This window comes from Aspergillus uvarum, assembly GCF_003184745.1.
Source record: "Aspergillus uvarum CBS 121591 unplaced genomic scaffold BO82scaffold_49, whole genome shotgun sequence".
NCBI lineage: Eukaryota > Fungi > Ascomycota > Eurotiomycetes > Eurotiales > Aspergillaceae > Aspergillus > Aspergillus uvarum.
Genome location: NW_020291346.1, coordinates 151495 through 173129, shown reverse-complemented (window position 1 = coordinate 173129; position 21635 = coordinate 151495). Strand labels below are relative to the sequence as shown.

Here is a 21635-nt window from a genome sequence, read left to right as displayed (position 1 = left end):
CATAACCCACTCATAACCCGTAGCACAACTGGTTGATCAACTATCTTCACCGCTTACATTACCTAACGAGTAGTCTTGCTTCAGTACTAAATCTTAACACAAAGATGAGACTAAACTGGAATCGTGAATACAGCTCTCAACTTCACAAAAAGCCAAAGTATGATATCTTCCATCTTCTACCCGCTCGAAGTGTTCTTTGCCTTCGATCGATGATCAATGACCAGGCTTTGCACAATCTTATACATCAAAGGACGGACAAAAAATCCTCGGGTATACGGAACATGCGTTCTTGACATCTTCCCTCCGAATATGAGCTTAAACAAAAACAATAAATGATCGACAATCAAGCCATCCGCAAACTATCCCAGTAACCCGACTCAAACCCCCAGAGCCTCATTCGAGATGTAATGGCTGCCTCCCGCACACCGATACCCGTGCTCCTGCTTGATCCACCAGTATCCAGCAACACAAACGCCCATAGAACGCAGCTTCCGTTGGATCTGTTGTTCCTTCTTCCTGGCCTCTTCCTCCAACTCACGCTTCCTCCGAAGTTCATCCAGCTTAGCTCGTCTGGCCAGCTCTTCGAGCCGGCGCTGTTCACGCTGCTTTTTAGCTTCCGCGTCGACTTCGGGGTCAGACGATCTGGCCGGAGCATCGGGGAGATCAGAAGGTAGGTCATTAGCTGCTTTCTCCGCCTCGCGCTCCGCGTCGAGCAATGCTTTGTATCGGTCCTCTGCTACCTGTGCGGCTTGTCTGTCTCGTTCGAGTTGCTCCCAGACTTCATCCGATACCCCGTCGTCCCTGGTGATGGCGCCCAGACGGATCTCCTCCGGTGCTGGGGTCGCTGGAGGCGCAGCCGGTTCTTTCTTGGTTGCGGCTGCATCCTCGGAGGCTGCAGGCGGGTTGATTGCTGTGGTGAGCACCGGGGTGACGGGCTGCCGACCGAATCCCTGGGATTGGAGTAAATCGAGCGTAGGATTCCTGGAGACGAACTTGTTTGCTGTGCGCTTGGTGCGCTCTGACAGCATCTTGTCGATCTCTCCGCTGATAACTTCTTCGCAGATGACGATCGTCTTGTCGCGCATGGTCATAATCGCAGCTCTGAAGATTGACTTCGAGATGGTCTGGACGTCACGCGCATTGGCCCAGTTCGCGGTCTGCGTGAGTCTCGTGAATCGGCTCCGCAATTCCTTGGTGAACTCGGCCCGCGGAGACTCCAATGCGTCCAGGTCAAACCCGGTGGTCTTCTGCGAGGAATCGGACTTCTGCTGCTGGAGCAGCTTCGTGAGGAGCTGGATGCAAGCGTCGGGTGTAAGGCTGGCGAACTCAAGCTCTTCCGGGAACCGACTGGTCAAGCCTGGGTTGATGGTCATGAGACGATTGATGTCCCGGTCGTAACCTGCTAGGATGATGATAAGTTTCTGGAAGAATTTGGGCTTGGTGATGCAGTCGACAATCTCATCCATTGCCTCCTGCGCAAATTGCCCTTCGGCGAGTCTGTAGGCCTCGTCGATCAGGAGAACCTTGCCGAGCGATTTCTCCAGCAGCTCTTGCGTCTTAGGACCGGTCTGACCGATATACTGCCCTATCAAATCCGTTGCTGAGCTTTCGACGACCTCCACGGATGACAGCAAACCCAGATCGTAGTACACCTGACCCATCTTTCTGGCTGTACTTGTCTTACCGGTTCCTGGAGGCCCCCGGAACAGGAAGTTGAACGGCACCTGTTGCCTGGGGTCCATCTCAAGCTCTCGGAGGTTCTTGACGGTCAGGCGTAAATCCTCCAGCTTTTCGATGATGGCGTCGCAGCCGACGGTGTCTTGGAACAGCATCCGGATATTCGTTTCGTTCCGTTCTCCCCGATCATACTCGGGGTCCCAATCCTGAGGCTCCAAGTGCTCGAGACTAGGGTTGCCGATCCCGGCCGACCGTCGCTGTTGCTGACGGAGCTTGGCGCCATTCAACAGAATGTCAATCTCGCCTGCGTTGCCAAAGTGCGGACGGTTGCGAGCACGGGCGAGGATCTCCATCGCCACCTTGGCACCCTTGTCGGAGGTGACAAACCCCTGATCTTTGAGCTTGAGATCGAGGATCTGTCGCAGCTCGAGGTCGGAGAAGTCGGCAAAGCCAAAGGCATCATCGATAGCGAATCGCCTGGAAAGCCCCGGATTGACGTTCTGGAACATCTCCTTCATCTGCTCTTCGTAGCCCAGTAGCAGAACACAGCGATCGTCTCCCGGAACGCTCTGTACCTCTGCGACGATTGTGTCGACCACCGCTGTCTTGAATTGGTTGGAGTTCGAGCCGCTTGCGTCGCGAGTTCCACCGCCGAAAAGACCATAGGCTTCATCGATGACGAGAACCTTTCCCAGAGTGGATGCCAGAATACCTTTCGTATTCTGCTCAGATCCGCCGATAACACTCCCGATGAAGTCTGCTGGATTCTTGACAATCACTAGAACCAATTATATGGTTAGACATCTCTCGCCACTAAACACTGGAATCACTGTACCACTCACCTTCACCGTTCGACAAGTATCCAAGGTCAACAAGAATCTGCCCGTAGAGCTGAGCGACCGTCGTTTTACCTGTTCCCGGTGACCCAAGGAACACGCGGTTGAGTGTGAACTCGACCAGAGGCTTCTCCTTAAGCTCGCGCTCGTAGTTCGCCTGCATACTGTCCAACAAGGCGCGGACGGTATTCTTGACAGCGGCCAGACCGATCATATCCTGCAGCTTTCTCCAAGCAGAACAATCCTGCAACGCTTTCTTGGGCTCGGGACCGAGAAGGTCGTTCTTCGTGAGCAGGAAATCATCGATGGGCGGTTGACCTGGGGTCTTGTTCCTTCTTTCACAGGCGAGTCGTGCGGCCTGGCGCGCCGTGATGCGTGCGAGGGCATTTTCCACCGTGCGCGCATTGCCAAAGCCCTCATGGCCTCGTTGTCTGGCGATCCGACGCGCAACGATCCGGCAGTACAACCCGTCCATACCGTCCTCGGCCTTCATCTTCCCTCGGAACTTCTTGTTGACCTGAAACTCGAGGATCCGACGGAGCTCCGGCTCGGTGTAGTCCTCAAAGACGAATTCATGCGGGAATCGACTCGGGAGGCCGGGGTTGTGGGCAAAGAACTTCTCCATCTGCCGTCGATATCCTGCCAGAACCACTACCACTTTTCCCGTGAGGTTTTCGATCTCGGCCAGCAGGAAGTCGAGGACCTGAGACCCAGGGCCATTGCTCTGCGCCAGCTGATAAGCCTCGTCGATGAAAAGCACGCCCCCGTCACTGTTGAGGATCTTGTTAAGTTGCTTCTCGCAGTCGGACACGCCACCGTTGGCGAGTCGCGATCCGGTGGTCTCGACAATAAAGCTCCCAGGAATGATCCCCATAGCCGTGAGGAACTCCGCGTAGATGCGTGCAACGGTGGTTTTCCCCGTCCCCGGGTTTCCGAGGAGGACTGAGCCGAACCGATCGGCGTGGAAATCAATGTCCTGCCTGACCGCGGCATCGACTTGGGATTTGATGTTGAGGAACTTGGCTTTGATGCTCTCCAGCCCAATCATCCCCATCAGCTGGTCTAGCTCCTTGCTTTGTGCGCCTTCGTACTTCTTTTGGTATGCCCAGTCCTGCCCCGAGGGAGACAAAGCTTGCGTCCCGGCGGGGCTGGTCGTGGCCCTTGATGATGATGCTGCTGCTGTCTGGCTGAGGATCTTACTCCGATCGGGCAGTGTTTCAGGTTTCTGACTGGCCTGGTCAGCGTTGACAGCAGTTGGCGAGGTGTCTCTCTTGCGTTCGGCACCACGCGTTTTCAACTGTTCCAGATCGTCGAGGGTTTGCTGGAGAACACGCTGCCGTTCCTCCTCATCCCGCTTCTCTTGCTGGAGTCGTCTTTCAACGGCAATCTCATGTTGAATTAGGGCTAGCTGGCGTGCATATTCCTGCTGCTTGGCTTGTCTTTTTGCGTCGAGGTCCATGTCCCGTTGCCGTCGGCGCTCGGCCTCCCTGTCTTCCTCAGCACAACGACGGCACTGCCCCTTGTGTTGGAAGCATGGCGTTATCTGTTTATGGTTACGCGGGCATATCCAATCGATAGCCGCTTGGCATTGCATTTTGGAATGATCTGACAGTTGATGACACTTCTGGGGACAGTCATGCAGCCCGCATTTTAGCTTCGTCCCACTGTCGCGCTGATTAGCCACCGTCGATTCAACCCAAAATCAAGAAACCAGCAACTCACCACGGCTGTTCGCACCCTCCATCAGGGCACTTTGCGTCGAAGTCGTCAGGCGATTGGAGAACTGCTAGTGTCTTGGGGTGCTGCTCGCATTTGACGGGCAGGCCATCGTACAGGTGTCCACTCGTCTGGAGCTGGTCGACAAAAGGCCGCCAAACACCTTCCCCTTTCTTACTACTCAGAAAAGTGTTCGAGTTTGCGATCATAATGAGGACATCTCGAGCGCGGGAGAGGAGTACGTTGAGCCGCTGTGGGGCCGCCATGAAGCCGATGTCTCCGTTCTTGTTGCTTCTCGTCAAACTCGCGATGACGATTTCGCTCTCCTCGCCCTGATAATTATCTGTGAGCGGGTTAGCAAGTACTCGTATCGAACCGAAGAACTCTTATTTTACCGATAGTGGACAGTTTGATCGGTCGCTTGCTGTGCTGAGCGCTCGCTTGAGTTATCAGTCCTGCACGGACGAGGTCATAGGAGTCCAGGTCATTGAGTATAGGGTCTGTTTCCTTGCGCAACTCCTCACGAAGGAGATGGAGCTGGCCCAGGTAAGGAGTCAGTACCACCAACTTGTCAGTGCCATACCCTTGCTGGCCGAGATATCGAACGATGCTGAGAACCAGTTGCACCTCGAAAGGGTTCTGCTTGCTTGCGTTACCACCACTGTCGTTCCTGTCAGCCACCCCACCCAAGCTCCCCTCCGGATGGCGATGGTCAATGAAGATGACGCGATCCTGCAGCCCTCTCGGGGCGGGTCGATTCAAAGTCTTCTCGCCGTCCTGAAGCTCCGGGTATGTCAGTCTGCGCACGAGGGAAGAAATTTCCGGTACCATGCGGTGCTGTTTTGCTAGAGTGGAATGCGGGAATCCCGACAACACCAATCGCTCGAAGAGGGACCGGTTCAGATCGTAACCCGATCCTTTCTCCACCGAAAGGCTGTAACTGTTGATTTTGGGTCGCAGTTGCTGGTGGTCACCGATCATGATCAGCTGCTTAGTGTGGGATCCCAAGGCCGTGAGGACGTGCGACTCGAGAATCTCCCCGGCTTCTTCCAGGAGCACGATGCCAGGGGAGACAGCACCAAGATCTCGAGCGTGCATTGCGGCCCCAGTCGTGGTGCATCCGATGATCCGTTTCGACCGGAGAATCTCGCGGGTCGCTTCGCTCCACAGCTCTGCGCGCCTTGCCTCGCACCTGTCCAGTCTGCGCATCAGACTCTGGATATTAGTGACCTGCTCTTCGAGCAGAAGCTTGGTCCAAGATTCCAGCTTTGCTTGGCGAGTATCTTTGCTCGTTCGCCACACACCGTTGGCTTGCTCGCTGAGCTGATTGGGGATTGCTGTGGGGTAGTTCTTCCCTTGCACCCAGTGACTGTATAAGTAATGCGATGTGACTGCCTTGCCGCCTTCACCGACGAGAGTCATCCCGTCGGGGTTAAATGGGGGGCTGAAGGCTTCATAATAGTGTGGCTCCTCAAACTCAAGGTATTCAAGGATGGTGTCGGGGTTGATCTTGAAGTTGAAAAGGTTCCCAGCAGCGCCGTTGAGAGTCTCCCGCAAATCCGTAGCCTGTTCTTTGATCTCATCAAGAATCCGCCAGGTAGCCGGGGTCCGCCTCGAGCTGGTCTGCTGCTCAGAGAGCTTGAGCGACACCGTCCGTTGAGAGGACTTGGAGCCCAGTCGAACGATAGCGGATGAACTGATCCCAATGTCCAGCAGATCTTCCAAGAACTGGTCCAGGGCATGGTTCGTATAGCACATCACCAGGATAGCTTCTTTGCTGTGGTTAAATAGAGCTTTGGCGATGAGAGCACCGACGAACGACTTTCCAGTCCCTAGAACGACGATTCAGGTCAGCCAGTCGCCGTCACTCAGATAAGGAAAAACGTAGTTACCTGGTGGGCCCTGAATCAAGCTGATCTTCTGCGTGAGGCCGGACACAAACGACTGCATCTGCGATGCATCGAGGCTGATGGGTTTGTCAGTGGTGAGCACGTCCTGCAGTGTTCGTACACCCTGATCCAGCCCCTCAACCAGCCGTCCATCAATAGTGTGGGCGCGGGCGATCTCGCTATCATGTCGATAGTCCAGCAACTCCTCCGCCAGAGGCAGCTCGGCTTTCTCCTGAAGACGTCGTAGAATGGGCTCGTAGGCGAACACCGCCGTATCGACAAATACGAACGCGAGGTCGCGGTAGAGCTTGAAGTAAGAGAGCGTCTTTCTCACGGCCTCGTCCCCCACGATCCGCAAGACGATCTTGGGGACGTCCTCGAGAAGATAGTCAACCTGTCGATCCACCGTGGCGAAGGCGACAATCTCCTCCCCACCGCGGAGCAGACAGCCAAACGACTGATGGCGGAGATAGCCGCGGTCGCTCTTCAGAAGCGCCTTGCGATCTTCCTTGTCCCCGCGGGCTGTCAACGCCTCCAGACCCTGCCGACAGGCGATCACCAAGCCGCAGGGGGTCATCCGCTTCTCGGTGCCATTGCATATCCCTTCCAAAGACAAGCCGTTGAGCGTCGTCACGGTCTTACGTCTTTTCCTCTGCTTCTTCCTGCCCTTCAACGCCTGCAGCTCCTCGCGGATGTCCGCGAGCATGTCCTCGCGCAGCAGCCGGAACTGATTATCGAGATGGCCTGCAGCCCGCTTCCCCACGGGCAGGCGCAGGATCTCGTCCGCGCGCCGATAGAACGGTTTCTCGGCCGCCGACCGGAACAACTCGTCGTTGGTGGGATAGATGGCGATCTGGCGATAATCGACGGGGTCATTGTCATGCCGGCCGCCGGGGCCGTAGTCGGCATTTTCGAAGACCGTGTTCATCGAACTGGCCTGGAGCTCCACCACCTGCTGCAGCTTGTGGCCGTACGCGCGAGTTTCCGGGGCCGTCGACCGCAGAAGAGCGCCACTGTCGACCACGGTCCGGGCATCGCTCACCAGATCGGCCCCATCAGTGGCCGCCGCGTGGGTGATGAGGCATTCGATCATGAGCCAGGCCAAGGCCTGGACCGCCGGCTCGGTGAGGCGCTGGGCGTGGAAGGCCGTCGTGAACGCATTCCACACGGTGCGCGGCTCGATCACCAGCCCCAGGAGAACTCGCAGATGCTGGCCACTACAGAGGGTCTTGACCGCTGGGTCAGCGAGGTACTGCAAGAAGACCGCCGTGTGTTGGTTCAAGAAGTCGGGGTCGGTGTTGAGTCGGATCCCGGCGTGGATGGCGTGGCGCGCAGCGGGGCTGGCGACGATGCGCTCAACGCATGCTGCGCGGTCGTTCTTCTTCTCGACAATCGCTTCCAGGAGCAGTGTAAAGTTCTCAACGGTCCCAACCGGTCGTTTACCGCTGAGGACAAGGTTGAAGTATTTGGCGAGCCGGTCAGTACGAGATGCCATCGTGATGGCCTGCCTCTCAACGGGCTTGAGTTTGATGAAGGAGGGGGGTTGCGGTTGGGGAGGGGGTGGGAATTGAAGATGAAGACAGAAGACACCATCGATACCAATAATATATCGCATTCGAACCCCAGGTGGCACTGCACAGCACAGCCTGGTCTTAGACCTGTCTTTGACACCGTGGACAAGGCTGCGAGTTCCCGGATGCATTCGTTCTCCAACCGATTGCTGTGCCGCACAGCTAATAGGCGCCACAGGCCATTCACCCATGCAAGAGGCAGATTTGGACAGGCAACGAGATAACCGGACTCGCCTGCGCCTCTTCCGTGGCCCACAGTATGGATGTTATAGGTATACTTCATGTCATTCACTTGTCTCTGAGCCACAGCGCCTGAGCCAGCATGCAGGGATGTGGTAAATGGCGTGATAAGCATGATCTTGCTTTTGTCCACCAGTATAGGCACCAGTATAGGCAAAACTGATGTGAAAGTACCCCTCTACAAGATATTCTAAGGCTTTTCATTACCAACAGCAGTTCATTTCAGTGAGTCGAAGTAAAGACCCTGCGCCTGAAGCCAGCGGCTAAGTACCTTGATTCCAGTGTAGTAGAGCGAATCAGGGGGGATGTCGGTTTAGGTGAGATTTAGTCATACGATTCCATGTACTTAATTTAGCTACAAATGCGCCTGTAGATGACTATAACTTGACCATGTTAGTGGTCCATATTACCCATACCTGATTCTATCAAATCGACAAGTTCTGGAGAAATCGAGTAGTTGCCGTAAGCACAGGCTTGTTGCCTTGTAAATCATTGCAAAGTACAATACATGCCATCTATGATCCCTCAAAACAAACCCACTCAGCCAAACCCCAGGACAATGCAAAGTAATAAATAAATACACAATAACACGGACACATCACCATGTCATGATCAACAAACCGGACCACCACCACCACCATCATCACCCCCCCCCATACTCTGACTTGACCTACTAACCCTTATTCCACTTTCCAAACTTCACATAGTCGTCATACAGAGCCTTGAACACTGCCCGTCCAGAGACATCCAGTCCTGCATTCAGCGCCCGCATCGTATCGCGCGACATCACGTCGAGCACGGCATACAGTCCCGGGATGATCGCCGCCTTCACGTCGGGTGAAAGAGACCCGCGAAGAGCGCTCTGCGTATAATCCTGGATCAGGTACTGAAGATACTGCCCGGCAATGCGCTTAGCCTTCTTTGTCTGATCGGTCAACCCTTCGAAGCCCACCCCAGATTGCGTCGGCCTCGAGACGGCCGAGACCGTCGGGTCGCAAAGGGAGGTTAGAAGACGGGTGAAGTGCACAGCGTGCGAGGCCTGCAATGGAGCAAGCCAATAAGGCTGCTGCCCCGATTTCTTTTCGTGCGACATGGTCCGACTGCGCTTCTTGGAGCGAGCAAAGAGACAATCCAGCAAGCCACTGATAACAGGATTGATAAGGTGGAAGCGGCCGCCAAGTTTTTGACGGTGAAGACCGAGAAGGAGACCCATAATGCGGCAGAGACGGATATAGACCGTTCCAGCGTATGCAGGGTCGATGCAGGGACCAGACTTGGAGGTACACACCGCGATCGTTCCCAACAGGTTATCGATGTTGAACTGCGTGACACAACGCGTGTGGTTACGCAGTATGATATCCAAACACTCAGTAGCGAATGTAAATGGTTCGATGGATTTGTTCTGAAGCAAAGAATTGGTGGCATCAGTAAAGACCAACCCCAGTTCGTGGCCGGCTTGGCTTTCCTTGTCTTCAACGGAGGGCAGTGAAGCAATAGCCAAGCCGGCGATAAGCAAGTGATACTCAGCGTTCTCCCCAACGAAGCCGATTTTGCGGATGTCTTGGATCACCCGGGTCAATTCGTCCGCAGTCATGGTTCGGAACCTAGCACTGGTGGAGCGGATGAAGATCCGCTGCTCTTCGCTATACATATGTTGCAAGGGGAGGGATTCCGCACACTGGATGACAGGTTGTGTGATGCTCCTCTCGGATCCTCGCCCGGCCAAAACACGTCGTCGAATGAGTCTTCTCAGGGAGGAAGCCGAGTCAACCGACTTTTCAACATAACTTTCAATCCTGGACAAGAACTTCTCGACCTCGGCGTGTTCCATCGCAAGGTCTTCAAAGTCCTCTAGCGCGTCGAGGATTTTAATCAGTGTGATAGTATCTTCCAGCTGCTGCTTCTTGCACTGTGTCTTGACAGACTTGACCTCCGCAACAACCAAGTCAAACACTTTCTTACGGCAAGCAGCAAGCTCGGTCTCATCAAAGACACCCTCAAGTGCCTTTCTGTTGAGCCACAACTGAGACAGCGAAATTCTAAGATAGAAGCAATCCATGGAGTCACGATTCAAGGACTGCAGCTTAAGTGCCTTGGCCGACACTTTGCGATACATCTTCTTGAACAAGCGCTGCCGTTCATCGTCGGAGAGGACGAGCAACTTGGCAATAACTGCTCGGTGGAGATTTCGGTAAGCCTTCATGATCTGAAGGTCGATATCGCTTCCTTGCAGAGAGACCGCCTTGGCAACCGTCCAGAGTGGCTCCCAATTGCTGGTCAAAGCCGCCGTAGACTTCGGCATCTCGGCCAACTTGGCCATCAGAGACAGCATTCCCACAGTAACCTCAGGAGTGCTACCTTCTTGTGCGATGACCTCCTGCAGCAAATCCAACAAGACCGCTCTCTGTCCACGCGTGACCAGCGGGGCGGGAATTCTCTGAAGACTTTCGATGTATAGTCTGCGATTAAGAACGTCTTCTTTGACCCGCTCGGACAGCACCGCAATAAGATCGACCGCAATTGACGGTGCATTGAGAAGGTACTCATGGCAGACGAGGCTTGCCCAAGCCTGAAGATACTTGGAATCGGGATTGACAGTTTCGAGAGTAGATGGCGATGGCTTATACTGGGAGGTTGCCAGCGACAAAACATGCGCGAAGAGAGAGCGTCTGGTTTCAGACTCCACCTGGGGCCATATATGAGGATTCCGGACCAAGCTCAAGAAATAGGCCAACGCCAAGGTGGTGGGCGATGTGAGCGTCTCAATACGTCCGTCCCATGGGGATTTGATGGATTTGACGGCATCTTTGCCCGAGATGGACTTTATGAGGGTCGTGACCTCGTTCGTTAACAAGCGGAATTGTTCGGGGTTTGCAGTGGCTTTGATTGCGGTAAGAGCAAACTGGAACGCCTCAAAGCACTCCAGAGGCGCAAGAAACTTTTTCATACGGCCTTGGTGAACACGCTGTATCGACTCTGCAGCCGTAGCAACAAGCTTGATAATAGCAATACCAAGTTCATTGTCGGTAGACTGTACGTTGTTTTCCAGGAGACTGCGGCCGAGCCTCCACAGCCGCCACCGCCAGTGTAACTTCTGTTCAGAAGACAATGTCGATGTCACAGTCTGGATAATGGAAGTCAAATCCTCGTTCTTGTCCTCGAAGCTAAGGTCACGACTTCTGAAGCCAGATTCCAGAATGACAATCTGCGCATAGGCGCCGGGAGAGTTCTGAATGCTACCATCGTCTCCTTTGATCTCCACTGCCGCCGCGCGCATCTGAGCAGCAGAGTGTGCGTAGGTCAGAGGATTTCGCATTAACTCGCTGAACTCGTTGCAAACATCATCGTCTTCCCATACAATGAAATGCATCAACTCTTTCTCTTTCGAGCGGGCTTCTTCGACCTCGATAAGCTGCTCGTACCATATCTGCATGAAATTTGGCAGGTCTCGGGCGCCGACGAAGCCACGGAGAAGAGGTATCACAATGCCGTTCTTGATCGTCCTATAGCTATCGTCGACGTGAGAAACGCCGGTGCGCCAGTGCAAAAGGATCTTCTCTAGCAGAGCGTTGAGCAACTTCTCAGAGTCCTTGAGCCCGGAGTTGGGCAAGAAGATGTCGGTGCCTAGTTCAATGAGCAAAGCGGTGAGGCTCCACTCCACTTGCGACAGGCCTTCCTTGAGGAGACCAGTATACGCAGCGTGAGTAAGCAAAGTATGGAGGGACAGTTTGATGTCTCTAGCAAGAACCACACGAAACAGGCGTTCCAGAATGGCGACAAACTCGGTAAAGTACGCTGTCGTGTTCTCAGACTTCGCAATGGAGTACGCCAGCTCGGCGACTGCGACAAAAAGGGTTTCCAACCAAGGACCTTCATGGTTCTGTCTTCTAAACGTGTCCCGAGGGACTGTGCGTGCTGCAATGTCGAAAAACTCCGGTAATAGCTCAGCGGTCTTCCACATGGCTTTTTTCTGAATGCCGGCATTGTCACTGGTGCTCGGGTTGGGACTCTCTGGCGCGCAAAGAAGGGGCCTGAACGTATCAGAGACAGGCTTCACAGGACTCCAATCAGGCTCGTTAGCTGAATAGTCGATGCCGGAACCGCCTCCCTCGAAGAAGCTGGACCGGGCGGGAAGCACCACGTGCAGTGCAATGAGGCGTTCTAGTCCGTGCAAAACGTGCGCCCTTTCATCGGTGTCCAGGCGTATTGAGTTGACGCAGAATTGTAGTCTGAGTGCGCTCTGGAAGCAGTGTTTAGAGAAACATTCCTAGTGAGCGGTTAGCCTTTTGTACGCCGGACATTAAGCTCCACAGACAACCTACATTACTTAGCCCCTTTTCGGAATCGTCACGACGAGACGACCTTAACTCCCACAGATCAAAAATGGCTGGAAGCACGTAGAGCAAATGCTGGAGGTCTGTAGTTTGCTGCGCATGGAAGAGTTGCGTCGTGATGACGGCAGCGAGCCGGAAGGACTTCTGCAGCGTGACGGCGACCGATTCAGGTTCCCCCTTAAGCGCGTGCTTCAAATGCGAGCTCGCTACATCATCGACCCCTGATGTCCGATCGACCAGCATAACCAGGCTATACAGACAGTCCAGCGCGCGGATAAAGGCCACAAAGCAGGAGGTCGGAGTACGGGGCGGGTCGTCGATATCCATAGCATCGGGTTCGTCCGCGCCGGACCTCTTCCTCTTGGTTCCCTTCTTATCGAGGTCGCCATTGCGGTGTGGTGAATCGCCCAAAGTGTGACTAGATTCCGAGCCAGAGTGCAGTAGCTCGGCGGTCCCATCCCCTAATCCGGCCAGCACATCCTCCTCCAGGTCGGCGATAGCATCGTGGGCAATTCCGAGGAACTTCTGGTCCTTCAGGGTCGTGGCCAGTGTCTTGGGCGGGATTAAATCGATCAACTGTCGTAGTAAGAGGAAGGAGGCAGCATCGACACGATAGTTCTTTCCAGTCCGCAGCCTCTTCAACAACCATCGCAGGACCCATTCCGCTTTAGGGGCGGCGTTGTTCTGAAAGTGGGGGGTTCGGTTGATTTCAGGGTGACTGGCACATAGCGCGAGATCTAAGCCGATAATATTCGCAGCATCGTTGAGCTGTGCGGTGGGAGATGCGGTGCCTTTTTCGAGACGGAGCAGAGCTTCCTGCGACGAACGCGGGCGCTGTATGAAAAAAAAAAAAAGATGCGATGATTTAGCCGACTTATCTACCTATCAAGAAGAAGATATAAACAATTTCAGGCGCAAAAGAACGACCTACCTCCGCGACGGAAGGCATCTCGAAATGGAGATGTGAGACAGTCAAGTTACCTGGTCGTTGGAGGAGAGTTCAAATCAAGATCGCTTGTCTGACCAGGTCAGGACGAAGCAACCATCGTCCGTATGGAAGAGGAAGAGAAGGAGGAGGGGAGAGGGGGGTTTAATTTTTGGATTTGGTGTTCCCGAGATTAATTCTAATTATTATTCGAGAAAAAGTTGGACTGACGCCAGAGGGAAAAGGCGGCGAGCGGGCGGGCGGGCGCCCGGGCGGAATGCTTTGCTTTCAGCAGTTCCTTGCCAGTTGGCAAGCCAGCCAGCCAGCCCAGCCAGCCCAGCCAGCCCAGCCTAGTTTTTCCGACCGCCTTTCAATTCGGTAGCAGAGCTCGACATGATCCGCACCCGATCTGATCTCGTGTCTGTGTGTTATCCCCTCCTCTCCTCTCCAATCTTCTTCTCTCCTCCTTGAATTAGCTCTAATTCACTTTCAGGCATCCCCGCCTTTGTCTGTAATTAGGTCGGTGCCGACGGCTGGTGGTCCATATACTCATCCAGAAACATCACTAATTCCAATTGAAGCTTCTCGCAATGGCCGACTCCAACGAACCCCAGCCGGTTGTACCGGTCCCTCGCTCCACTAAGCCCGTCAGCGAGGCCCTGCTGAACGAGAAGGTACGCCGACTGATGAGCACTCGCTCAATCTCCTCTTTTTCTCTCCTGCTATTTGGTTCAATCGGTGTAAAGAGATCAATGATCCGGCGAGGCGTCTCTCCACCTTGACCGAACAGACCGTCAAACTCCGTTGACATCATCCGGAACACCCTCATACATCGATCTCTGCGAAACGATTCCTGAACACGCTAAGCTAACCTTGGGGATCTTCCTTCACACATTACAGTGGGACCGCGCCATCTCTTCCCTCATCATCCGTTCCTCCCTCGGTCTCTCCTTCGGTGTCGTCTTCTCCGTTCTGCTCTTCAAGCGGAGAGCCTGGCCCGCCTGGGTTGGTCTGGGCTTCGGTGCCGGCCGTGCTTGGGAGGAGGCTGACTGTATGTTTCTCATCGCTGGCTGAGCCCAATGGCACGCGCACTGACTGGTTGATTCTAGCTTCCTTCCGTCGGGGTGACTCCCCCATCAGAGATGCTCTGCGCCGGTAGAGCATACCCAACTCGGCATATGTTTCTGTATGATACCTGTATAGCTGGGAAGGAAATCAAGTCGGCGGTGAGGGCACACAGTGGTGGTGCGGTTTAGAAGGTTCTTCTAGACTTTTCTTTACTTTTAGCATGCAATTTATCGTTGGACCTGTTCGGCTTCTCGGTGCATCTACAGTAGTCAAGGACAAGACCTGGCCTGCTTCTCGCGCTTGAGTTGTGTGCTCATATCCAGGATGTGCGCAACTCAAGCACGCCCTGACCTAGTAATTGCGCCAGCTCCTCTATCTGTCTACCTGTACTCGAAAAGGTTTCAGTCCAGCTCTTGTGTGGCCCGGCTGTTGTGAGTGAGCACAGTCCACGGGAATAAGATTAAGCATGAGCAATTAATTTATGAGAGGAGTAACGTGTGTCATTGAAAGGCATCAAAAGACCGGGGAAGCATATACACAATTTTGTCATATACTCTATCACCGTGTGTACGGAGGGGTATCATGATCGATCGTCAGTCATTGGAGGACGTAAATGCCGATAATATCCCAAACCAGAGGCCCTGCATGGCAGACGGTCACGGAGGGCGTAGGATTCTGATCTTAGATCAGATTCAGACCAGAATGGAAATTTCAAAGCATGGAGTGTGAAGGTGCAAAAAGATTTTCGAATGTGGACAACTCGGATGTGCCAGACAGTGCTCCATCAGCCGCGGAGTTTGCGAGGTTGGTGTTGTCCCAAGGGTGGGTATCGGATGGCATGGGAGCGATTGCGAGACCGTTATGTCCACTGTGCGTGAGGCAGCCTTCGCAAGTGCAATCGTTCCCGCACTGGCAACTGCCGGTTATGTCTGAGCAGGCACTCGGAAGTCCTATTGGATACTCAAGGGTATAGTACTCTGAGGGTTCCATCAGGTGCTGATTCGGTATGTAATTTGTGGAAGGGGTTGTGTAGCCACCACTGAGACTGCCCGGTGTAGCAGACTGGTCGACGAAAGGATGCGTTCCCAGTGGTTGGACAAGATTATCAGATGGGTGACTGAAGTTGGCATATGAATAGTGCAGCGGAGAGAACACCGGCTGTTGACCCAACAAAGGAGAGTTCTGACGGCTACTTGGGCTTTCCAAGCCTTGTTCTCCATCGTTCAAAGCCACCAATAGTCCCATTTCTCGTACATGTTGCCTGGTAGTGTTGTTGAAGGGATGAGAAGCACAGCCCAAACATTGACAGTTGTCACCGCAATAGCATTCATGAGTGGCATCTTCCTCGTTCGCTGCCGCGGAGGAGAAATTGGAATTTCCCGTCGGGTCTGAGAATTGTGGCTGCTGCATCAACGCTTGAGATAGCTCGGCATCGTTGGAGGGCCCGTGAGGTGGCATTTCCAGCGAAGTTGGGGTGTAATGGGACAAATAGTCAGGAATGATTGATGGGAATAAATCGTGGCTCTGAGAAAGAGACGATGATGACAAGGTATGACCTTGCTTCGCTATTTGGGAGTCATACCAGTTGGAGACTTGGTGGTTGGAGAAGGAGGAAAACGGTGTTGCGTTCCCGCTGGAGCTTGATGATTGGGATCCAACCGACTTTGAGGTTTTGATCTCTTTAGAGCATTCACTCTGGGGGACAGCTTTAGGCTTTGCACAGCAAGAACGCTGGACTTCGGGTGCCGGCGGCGCAACTGGCTGAGGCGCACGAGTGCAACAACTCTTAGGTTCAGGTAATGTTTTGTCAGAACTGGAAGGATTCTTGGAGACATGGTTTCCTCCAGTGCCGTTTGACACATCCGGATTTTGGTTGGCTGCAAAGAACGACTTGTTGGATTCCATATCCTGGGGCTGGTACGAGATGGAGCGATTGGAGAAGTCACTCTCAGTGAGTTGATTCGCAAATACCGGAATGGAATTCAGCGCTTTGGTCAGGGTTTCTGGCGCAGTTTTGATCTGTCGTTTCCCCGACTTCTGTACTTTGCTAGGTGCATTTGATGGCACTGGCGTTGAGCCGACGGCCGGAGAGGAGACGGTCCCAGCTGCATCTGCGGGCACTTGGTACACTGGTCTGCACAAACAACCGGAACCTGCACCTGATCAGCAACCTTGGACGGGTCTTTCAAGACGCGGAGCGACAATCTAGAGCCTTGAGGCAGGCGGTTGGGGCCGAGCTTACCTTTGGGGATGCGAATCATGAAAGCATATGTTTTCTGACAGCTACACGTGCCCTTCGGATGAGGGCATCTGGCGAGAGGTCGACCAGCTTTTGGCACTTTCATCATCATTCTGTCAAAGTGTTGACATTTGGACGACCGATGGCCACGAATGCATGGCTCGCTAGCGATATAAGATCAATATTAGCGCAAGCGCGGAATCAACCCGGAGAAATGCAATGCCATACCACGACCATTTGGCGCCTTCTTCGTCGAGGGGCATCTTGAAGCTCAATCTTGCATCCGTCAGGCGTATATTGTGATAATGGCCGAGTTCCGCTGACGGCGCGTTCGCTCCCAAGGTAGACTCAGGGACGCAGTAGTTTTACCCCGCCCAGAGGGGTCCGATCGTGCCACGACTTCCAGTGTACTCTTCTCGCGAGGGCTCGGCGCAATCTCAAGAGGGTTAGAGCCACAGGTCTATCCTCAACGCAGCGGCCAAGAGCAGTATCGAGCAAAGTCAAGTTGATGGCGGTGACCGGTGTGATACTATCGATCCGGTGATTCGATTGATAAGTCGTCAATGATCCTCGAGGGAGTGCGAACTGGTCGGTTACTCAGGTAGCGACAGATTCCGGATATGGAGAGCTGGGAGACAATGAAGAGAACAAGCGATGTGTGATAAGCCCAGAGCCATCAAAAACCCGCTCGTCGCGTTCTGTTGTGCTGTCGTCATCGAACTACAGCCCCGCAGGCAAGAAGGAAGATTCAAAGGAGAGGAAGATGCGGGGGAGATGCAGACGGTGGGCGCGAATGTCAAAGCGAGCAATTCTCGATCGATAAGGATAAGCCGAGACGCCCGCCGCAGCCGCAGCCTCAGGCACCCACCCCTCCTTTGGCCTCGGTAGTAGTGCCTTGGCGCCTCAGGCGAGAATTGGCTTGGCACCGGAGTTTATTGTTTCGCAACTATTCCGAGGGCCATCGCGATGCCTTCCGTTGGATACGATTCTGACCCTCCATTCCTCGATCCGCCTGCCTTCAGGCGAAGAACACCTCGCTGACTAAAGCTGAAGCTGGCGCCAATTCACAATACACTTACATACTCATCAACATTGCCTATCCTCTTCTTCTCCGGTCATTGCTCCTCCAATGACTTCGGAACGCCGTGAAGCCCCCGGCCAGACGCCGGACGATGCCACTGCGGCGGCGCGCGCTCGAGATTTCTTCTCTGTCCCTGCACCAGTCAAGCGCATCTTCGACAAGTTTCCTCTTGTCACCTATCCTGCCAATGATCTTCCATACTGCTCTTGGTCCAATCGACAGGGAAATCGGTTGTTTGTTTTCACAGATACCGCCGGCGCTAGGCATGGGAGGCCGTCCTTCAACCCTCAATGCCTTAAGTGGCAGGTAATTGGATACACCAAACTCCCTCTCAATCTCGCATTGTCGCTCACGATGCTCGTCTGTGGTATTCTAGGCATACTTGAGATTCGCCGGCATTGAGTTCGACATCATCCCATCAAGCAATCATGCATCCCCCACCGGCGCCCTTCCTTTTCTTCTCCCCGCCCTGCCCGTCGGCAACAACGCCCCGATTCCTTCCAGCAAACTCCAAAAATGGGCCATTGAGCAAGTGCATTGTGAGGAGGAGCAACAGTTGAACACGCGCTTCGAAGTATACGCATCGTTGCTGGATCACCGGATACGAAATGCCTGGGTATGTGTTTTCGGCTGAGTAGTGACAAGCAGAGAAGAGAGAGGCCCCGCACGATTCCGTATGCTAACAGACGAACGTTGGTTCCAGCTGTATGCGCTGTACGTTGACAGTGAAAACTTCGACGCCGTTGCGCGACGCCTATATGTAGACGCGAGCACCACGAACCCCGCCGTACGGGCCGCTTTGGCGTTGCAGCTGCAGCAGGCTGCGCGAGCGGAGCTCTTGAAGTCGTCGACCTTTATCGATGCCGGCGCGCTCGAGGCGGAAGCGGGCGAGGCATTTGAGGCCCTGTCGGCACTCCTCGGGAACAGCGTGCACTTCTTCGACCGGCCCAATCCGGGGTTGTTCGACGCCAGCGTCTTCGCATACACGCACCTGATCCTGGACGAGAAGATGGGGTGGAAGCGCAACCGGCTGGGGCAGCTGCTGCGACGCCATGAGAACCTTGTACAACACCGCGACAGACTGTTGAAGTTCTTCTAGAGCTGTCCGACGAAAAGGAAGAAGAAACGATTTACCCCAAACCCACCCTCTGTACCATATTAGCCCCCTCTACTACCCGTTCACTCAGAAGCACGTTTACCTAGCTTACTAGACATAAAAATATAGAACCATGCTCCAGACAAGCCCTGCCCGATCTTCTCCAATGCCATCCTTATGATTGCCTGTAACCCATCGTGTTCTCTCTTGCCCTTTCTCCGCAATCATCCCATCCAACCAGCACTCAACCACCACATCCCGACCACTGCCCGCCGGCTTCTACATCCCCAACACATAAACCTTCCACTACCTAATCTCACCAACTCAGCCTCTCACTCCCCTCCCTTCTCATTATCGACATCCTTCAACTCAAACCACCTCACCACCCACATCGAGCGACCCATGACCCATTCCCCCTCAAAAAGCAAAAACTCCCATCAACCAACAGCACAAACCATAAGACCGAAGCACGAATCCTCCGTAGGAATCGGACAATGTGGTACCGTGCCTAAATTCCAGTAGGGTAGGGCTCCGATTGTCTCCAAAGGCTCGTGTACTTTTCCGCAAAGGAGAACAGGATAATACCCCCATCTAACAAGGTCCATCCTTCCCGCCACAAACCCAACAAGCGCAGGCTGTGTCGTGTAGACGTACGTGAGCAACGATCCGACCTGAAAGCACTGAAAGTGCCTCATGTGTACAGGACACTCCAACGGAAAAGGGGAGGATACTCAATGCAGTCAGCACCGCACAGTACCCCAAAATAAAATCAACCCCCCACAATCCATAAAACCTGAGGCCTCGAAGCCCTTTGGGTTAAGCTGTAGCTGTAGTCAGCGATGAATCAGCTTACCCCCTTGGCTCAGGCTTGCTTATCATCAACATCTCTGAGTTGGAACTTACTGCGGCAAACATGTTTTTGGGCGCCGGCCCTATACCTCCAGCTCGAATTTCGGGAATCAGGTTTTGCGCCGATTGGAAGCACCGTCTTGATATACCGGTTTGCTACCGGGACAGTCCTTGCTTGCGCAATATCTTCGAGCTGGGGTATTCTGGATTGATTGCTTGGATGGATTGGTCATTCGCGAGTTCTGGTTGGGCTAGAGGTTTGGTGCGCATATGGTTGTAGGTCCGATCCGCTACAGGATTTATGCCTTACACTGCAAGACAACTACAACTTGGAGTCTAGCTGGGCCGAGTAAGGATACTCAACAGTGGCGGTGTGTTTGTTGAATTGAAGATCTTCTGAACGCAACGCAACGCAACGCATTGCTCGTATACTCGCAGCCCAGCATCGACTACTCTACTCGGAAAGACCGGAGGGCAACTTTCAGCCACGTACATTCTCAAAGAAGAACACGGGGCCAGTCATGCGCCCGTCAGATCAAATTCACGCTAGACTGGATATGAGGTTCTCCACCAATACTGAATGTTTTGTTCATTCGGAGCTGGGACGCTGAGAGATCGAGCGCCGATCGCAAACATGGCACATGAAAAACATCATCGTAAGCACATGCTAAAGACCATAAACATAGGAGAGACATGACCAGGGAATAATGAATAAAGGAGGAAGTGTGTTCGAAAATCCAAAGACCGTGCCAGACGGGACAAAAGAGAATGGGAAAATGACATAAATGGCCCTGATAGCCAAGGAGGGAAGAAGATAGAAAAACAGGCCAAGTCGCGAAAGAAGACATGACCGTCGAAGGAAAACCCCAATAAGCCGATTAAGCAACAAACCCAGCCAGCCATAATACCGTAAAAATCCATGCAAGCTCCGCGCTGAAAACAGAACACAAGAACGCAGAAACCCATTGTCGCTCGAAAATGATGTTTAGTAGACGGTGGCGCCGAAGGGGGCGGTTTCTTTGAGATCCTCCACCAGATCCTCGACATTATTCAAATGTCTTCCTAGTAATGCTTGCTTCTCGTCGGTGGTGCGTGTATCCCGATGCGCTTTGCCGCCGCCGTACGCCCCCGGGACATTGACACTCCTGGACACTTGCGCTGCGCCAAGCTTGCTGGGGCTGCGCTGATGACCCATGACGGCCGTGTTGGGCGCAGAATGGCTTGTCGGAATCATCGGAGTTTCTGGCATCAGGTAGAAGTAGAGGAATTCCACAAGCTTTAGCTTGACTTCGCGCGAAGTGGCCCGCTGCTTGAATAGTGAGGTCACGGTGAGTAGTCCGTCGAGTTCCTCAAAGGTGCGTGTATTGGCTGGGTGATCCAGAAGAGCTGTGACCAAGGTGAGAAGCGTCGCTGATTGGATGGCTGGGCAATTGATGGGGTCGAGCAAGTCGAGGAGCAAATTCATGTAGATCTCGCGCGCAAATAATGTGCGTGAGGGCGGGTGGAGTAGAAGCACGCCTTGGATGAGGTCAAGGGTGGTAACAATAAGGGCGTCATTGGTACCGTTGCTGCCCCGCCCAAGTAGATGCTCGAGACATGTTACCAGGCGCATTGCGACTGTGGATAGAAAATCAGCATCCTGGATGTTGCGACATGCATGGAGGCAGGGAAGGTAGTGTAACTCACCATTCCATTGAAAGCCTTCCTGAAGCTTAAAGAATTCCCTGAAAGCCGGGTCATCTTTGAGTTCGGACAGGGACTTGGGCACGGGTTGCGGAGCTCCAAAGGACAGGAGGGACCGCCGCTTGTCCGACGCCGGTCGTTTCGACTTGGACAAACAGATCTGTGCGAGGAGCCCTTCCACCTGTCGCAGACCCTTCCGGACCTTGCTTGGCTCGTATGAAGAGAGATAGTCAAACGAATGCGCCAGCAATGCCTCCATGAGTGGTGTGAACAGGGAAGGGGAAAGGCGCAATAGAAACTCCAATAACTCTGTAGCACAGAGAGACGGGAGAAGGAAGGGGGGGGAGGAGACGAAATAAAATAGAGAAATGAATTCCCAAGAAGACAATGCGAGGAAACGGGAAATCGAAAAAATAAATGAAAAAACAAAG

At 53.7% G+C, this 21635-nt stretch overlaps 7 protein-coding genes across 7 annotated transcripts; 2 read left to right on the top strand and 5 right to left on the bottom strand.

Moving 5' to 3' along the window:
* Nucleotides 1–377: 377 nt before the first annotated feature.
* On the bottom strand, nt 378–7613 carry BO82DRAFT_289546 (putative nonsense-mediated mRNA decay protein; the record flags this gene model as incomplete). Its single annotated transcript, XM_025631657.1, has 5 exons — nt 378–2455; nt 2520–4177; nt 4236–4593; nt 4625–6061; nt 6122–7613. 5 exons carry the CDS (start codon nt 7611–7613, stop codon nt 378–380), a joined length of 7023 nt encoding a protein of 2340 aa, XP_025489342.1.
* A 777-nt stretch (nt 7614–8390) lies between these two features.
* On the bottom strand, nt 8391–13352 carry BO82DRAFT_315856 (ribosome biogenesis protein URB2). The gene is made up of 3 exons (XM_025632552.1): nt 13195–13352; nt 12252–13097; nt 8391–12196 (listed from the first exon to the last, which is right to left on the bottom strand). Exons 1-3 carry the CDS (start codon nt 13210–13212, stop codon nt 8603–8605), a joined length of 4458 nt encoding a protein of 1485 aa, XP_025489341.1. The 5' UTR covers nt 13213–13352; the 3' UTR covers nt 8391–8602.
* Nucleotides 13353–13611: 259 nt separating this feature from the next.
* On the top strand, nt 13612–14504 carry BO82DRAFT_356730 (MICOS complex subunit MIC10). The gene is made up of 4 exons (XM_025635816.1): nt 13612–13707; nt 13770–13862; nt 14089–14239; nt 14298–14504. The coding sequence occupies exons 2-4, from the start codon at nt 13779–13781 to the stop codon at nt 14345–14347; spliced, it is 285 nt and encodes a 94-aa protein (XP_025489340.1). The 5' UTR covers nt 13612–13707; nt 13770–13778; the 3' UTR covers nt 14348–14504.
* Nucleotides 14505–14659: 155 nt separating this feature from the next.
* mac1 (putative copper-activated transcription factor GRISEA) lies at nt 14660–16923 on the bottom strand. Its single transcript, XM_025630045.1, has 3 exons — nt 16724–16923; nt 16499–16659; nt 14660–16409 (listed from the first exon to the last, which is right to left on the bottom strand). The coding sequence occupies exons 1-3, from the start codon at nt 16756–16758 to the stop codon at nt 14968–14970; spliced, it is 1638 nt and encodes a 545-aa protein (XP_025489339.1). The 5' UTR covers nt 16759–16923; the 3' UTR covers nt 14660–14967.
* Nucleotides 16924–17494: 571 nt separating this feature from the next.
* On the top strand, nt 17495–18769 carry BO82DRAFT_434423 (putative mitochondrial outer membrane protein (Sam35)). The gene is made up of 3 exons (XM_025640943.1): nt 17495–17882; nt 17953–18192; nt 18280–18769. The coding sequence occupies exons 1-3, from the start codon at nt 17625–17627 to the stop codon at nt 18673–18675; spliced, it is 894 nt and encodes a 297-aa protein (XP_025489338.1). The 5' UTR covers nt 17495–17624; the 3' UTR covers nt 18676–18769.
* A 1157-nt stretch (nt 18770–19926) lies between these two features.
* On the bottom strand, nt 19927–20476 carry BO82DRAFT_138891 (uncharacterized protein). The gene has a single exon (XM_025630044.1). It carries the CDS (start codon nt 20367–20369, stop codon nt 20052–20054), a length of 318 nt encoding a protein of 105 aa, XP_025489337.1. The 5' UTR covers nt 20370–20476; the 3' UTR covers nt 19927–20051.
* Nucleotides 20477–20506: 30 nt separating this feature from the next.
* Nucleotides 20507–21463, bottom strand: BO82DRAFT_367066 (cell division control protein 14; the record flags this gene model as incomplete). The annotated part of the gene is made up of 2 exons (XM_025637068.1): nt 20507–21138; nt 21208–21463. 2 exons carry the CDS (start codon nt 21461–21463, stop codon nt 20507–20509), a joined length of 888 nt encoding a protein of 295 aa, XP_025489336.1.
* Between the last annotated feature and the right edge of the window lie 172 nt (nt 21464–21635).

Excerpts from the sequence above, each read along its gene's own strand:
- BO82DRAFT_315856 (XM_025632552.1), bottom strand. Across the intron at positions 12,197-12,251 it reads CCGAAAAGGGGCTAAGTAAT|GAATGTTTCTCTAAACACTG; the intron begins GTAGGTTGTCTG and ends ACCGCTCACTAG.
- BO82DRAFT_356730 (XM_025635816.1), top strand. The coding sequence starts at position 13,779 with ATGGCCGACTCCAACGAACCCCAGCCGGTTGTACCGGTCCCTCGCTCC. Across the intron at positions 13,863-14,088 it reads AGGCCCTGCTGAACGAGAAG|TGGGACCGCGCCATCTCTTC; the intron begins GTACGCCGACTG and ends CACACATTACAG. Across the intron at positions 14,240-14,297 it reads TGCTTGGGAGGAGGCTGACT|CTTCCTTCCGTCGGGGTGAC; the intron begins GTATGTTTCTCA and ends GGTTGATTCTAG.
- mac1 (XM_025630045.1), bottom strand. The coding sequence starts at position 16,758 with ATGCCCCTCGACGAAGAAGGCGCCAAATGGTCGTG. Across the intron at positions 16,660-16,723 it reads GAAGGCGCCAAATGGTCGTG|CGAGCCATGCATTCGTGGCC; the intron begins GTATGGCATTGC and ends TTATATCGCTAG. Across the intron at positions 16,410-16,498 it reads CATGATTCGCATCCCCAAAG|GTTCCGGTTGTTTGTGCAGA; the intron begins GTAAGCTCGGCC and ends GATCAGGTGCAG.
- BO82DRAFT_434423 (XM_025640943.1), top strand. The coding sequence starts at position 17,625 with ATGACTTCGGAACGCCGTGAAGCCCCCGGCCAGACGCCGGACGATGCC. Across the intron at positions 17,883-17,952 it reads CTCAATGCCTTAAGTGGCAG|GCATACTTGAGATTCGCCGG; the intron begins GTAATTGGATAC and ends GTGGTATTCTAG. Across the intron at positions 18,193-18,279 it reads ACCGGATACGAAATGCCTGG|CTGTATGCGCTGTACGTTGA; the intron begins GTATGTGTTTTC and ends CGTTGGTTCCAG.
- BO82DRAFT_138891 (XM_025630044.1), bottom strand. The coding sequence starts at position 20,369 with ATGTCTTCTTTCGCGACTTGGCCTGTTTTTCTATCTTCTTCCCTCCTT.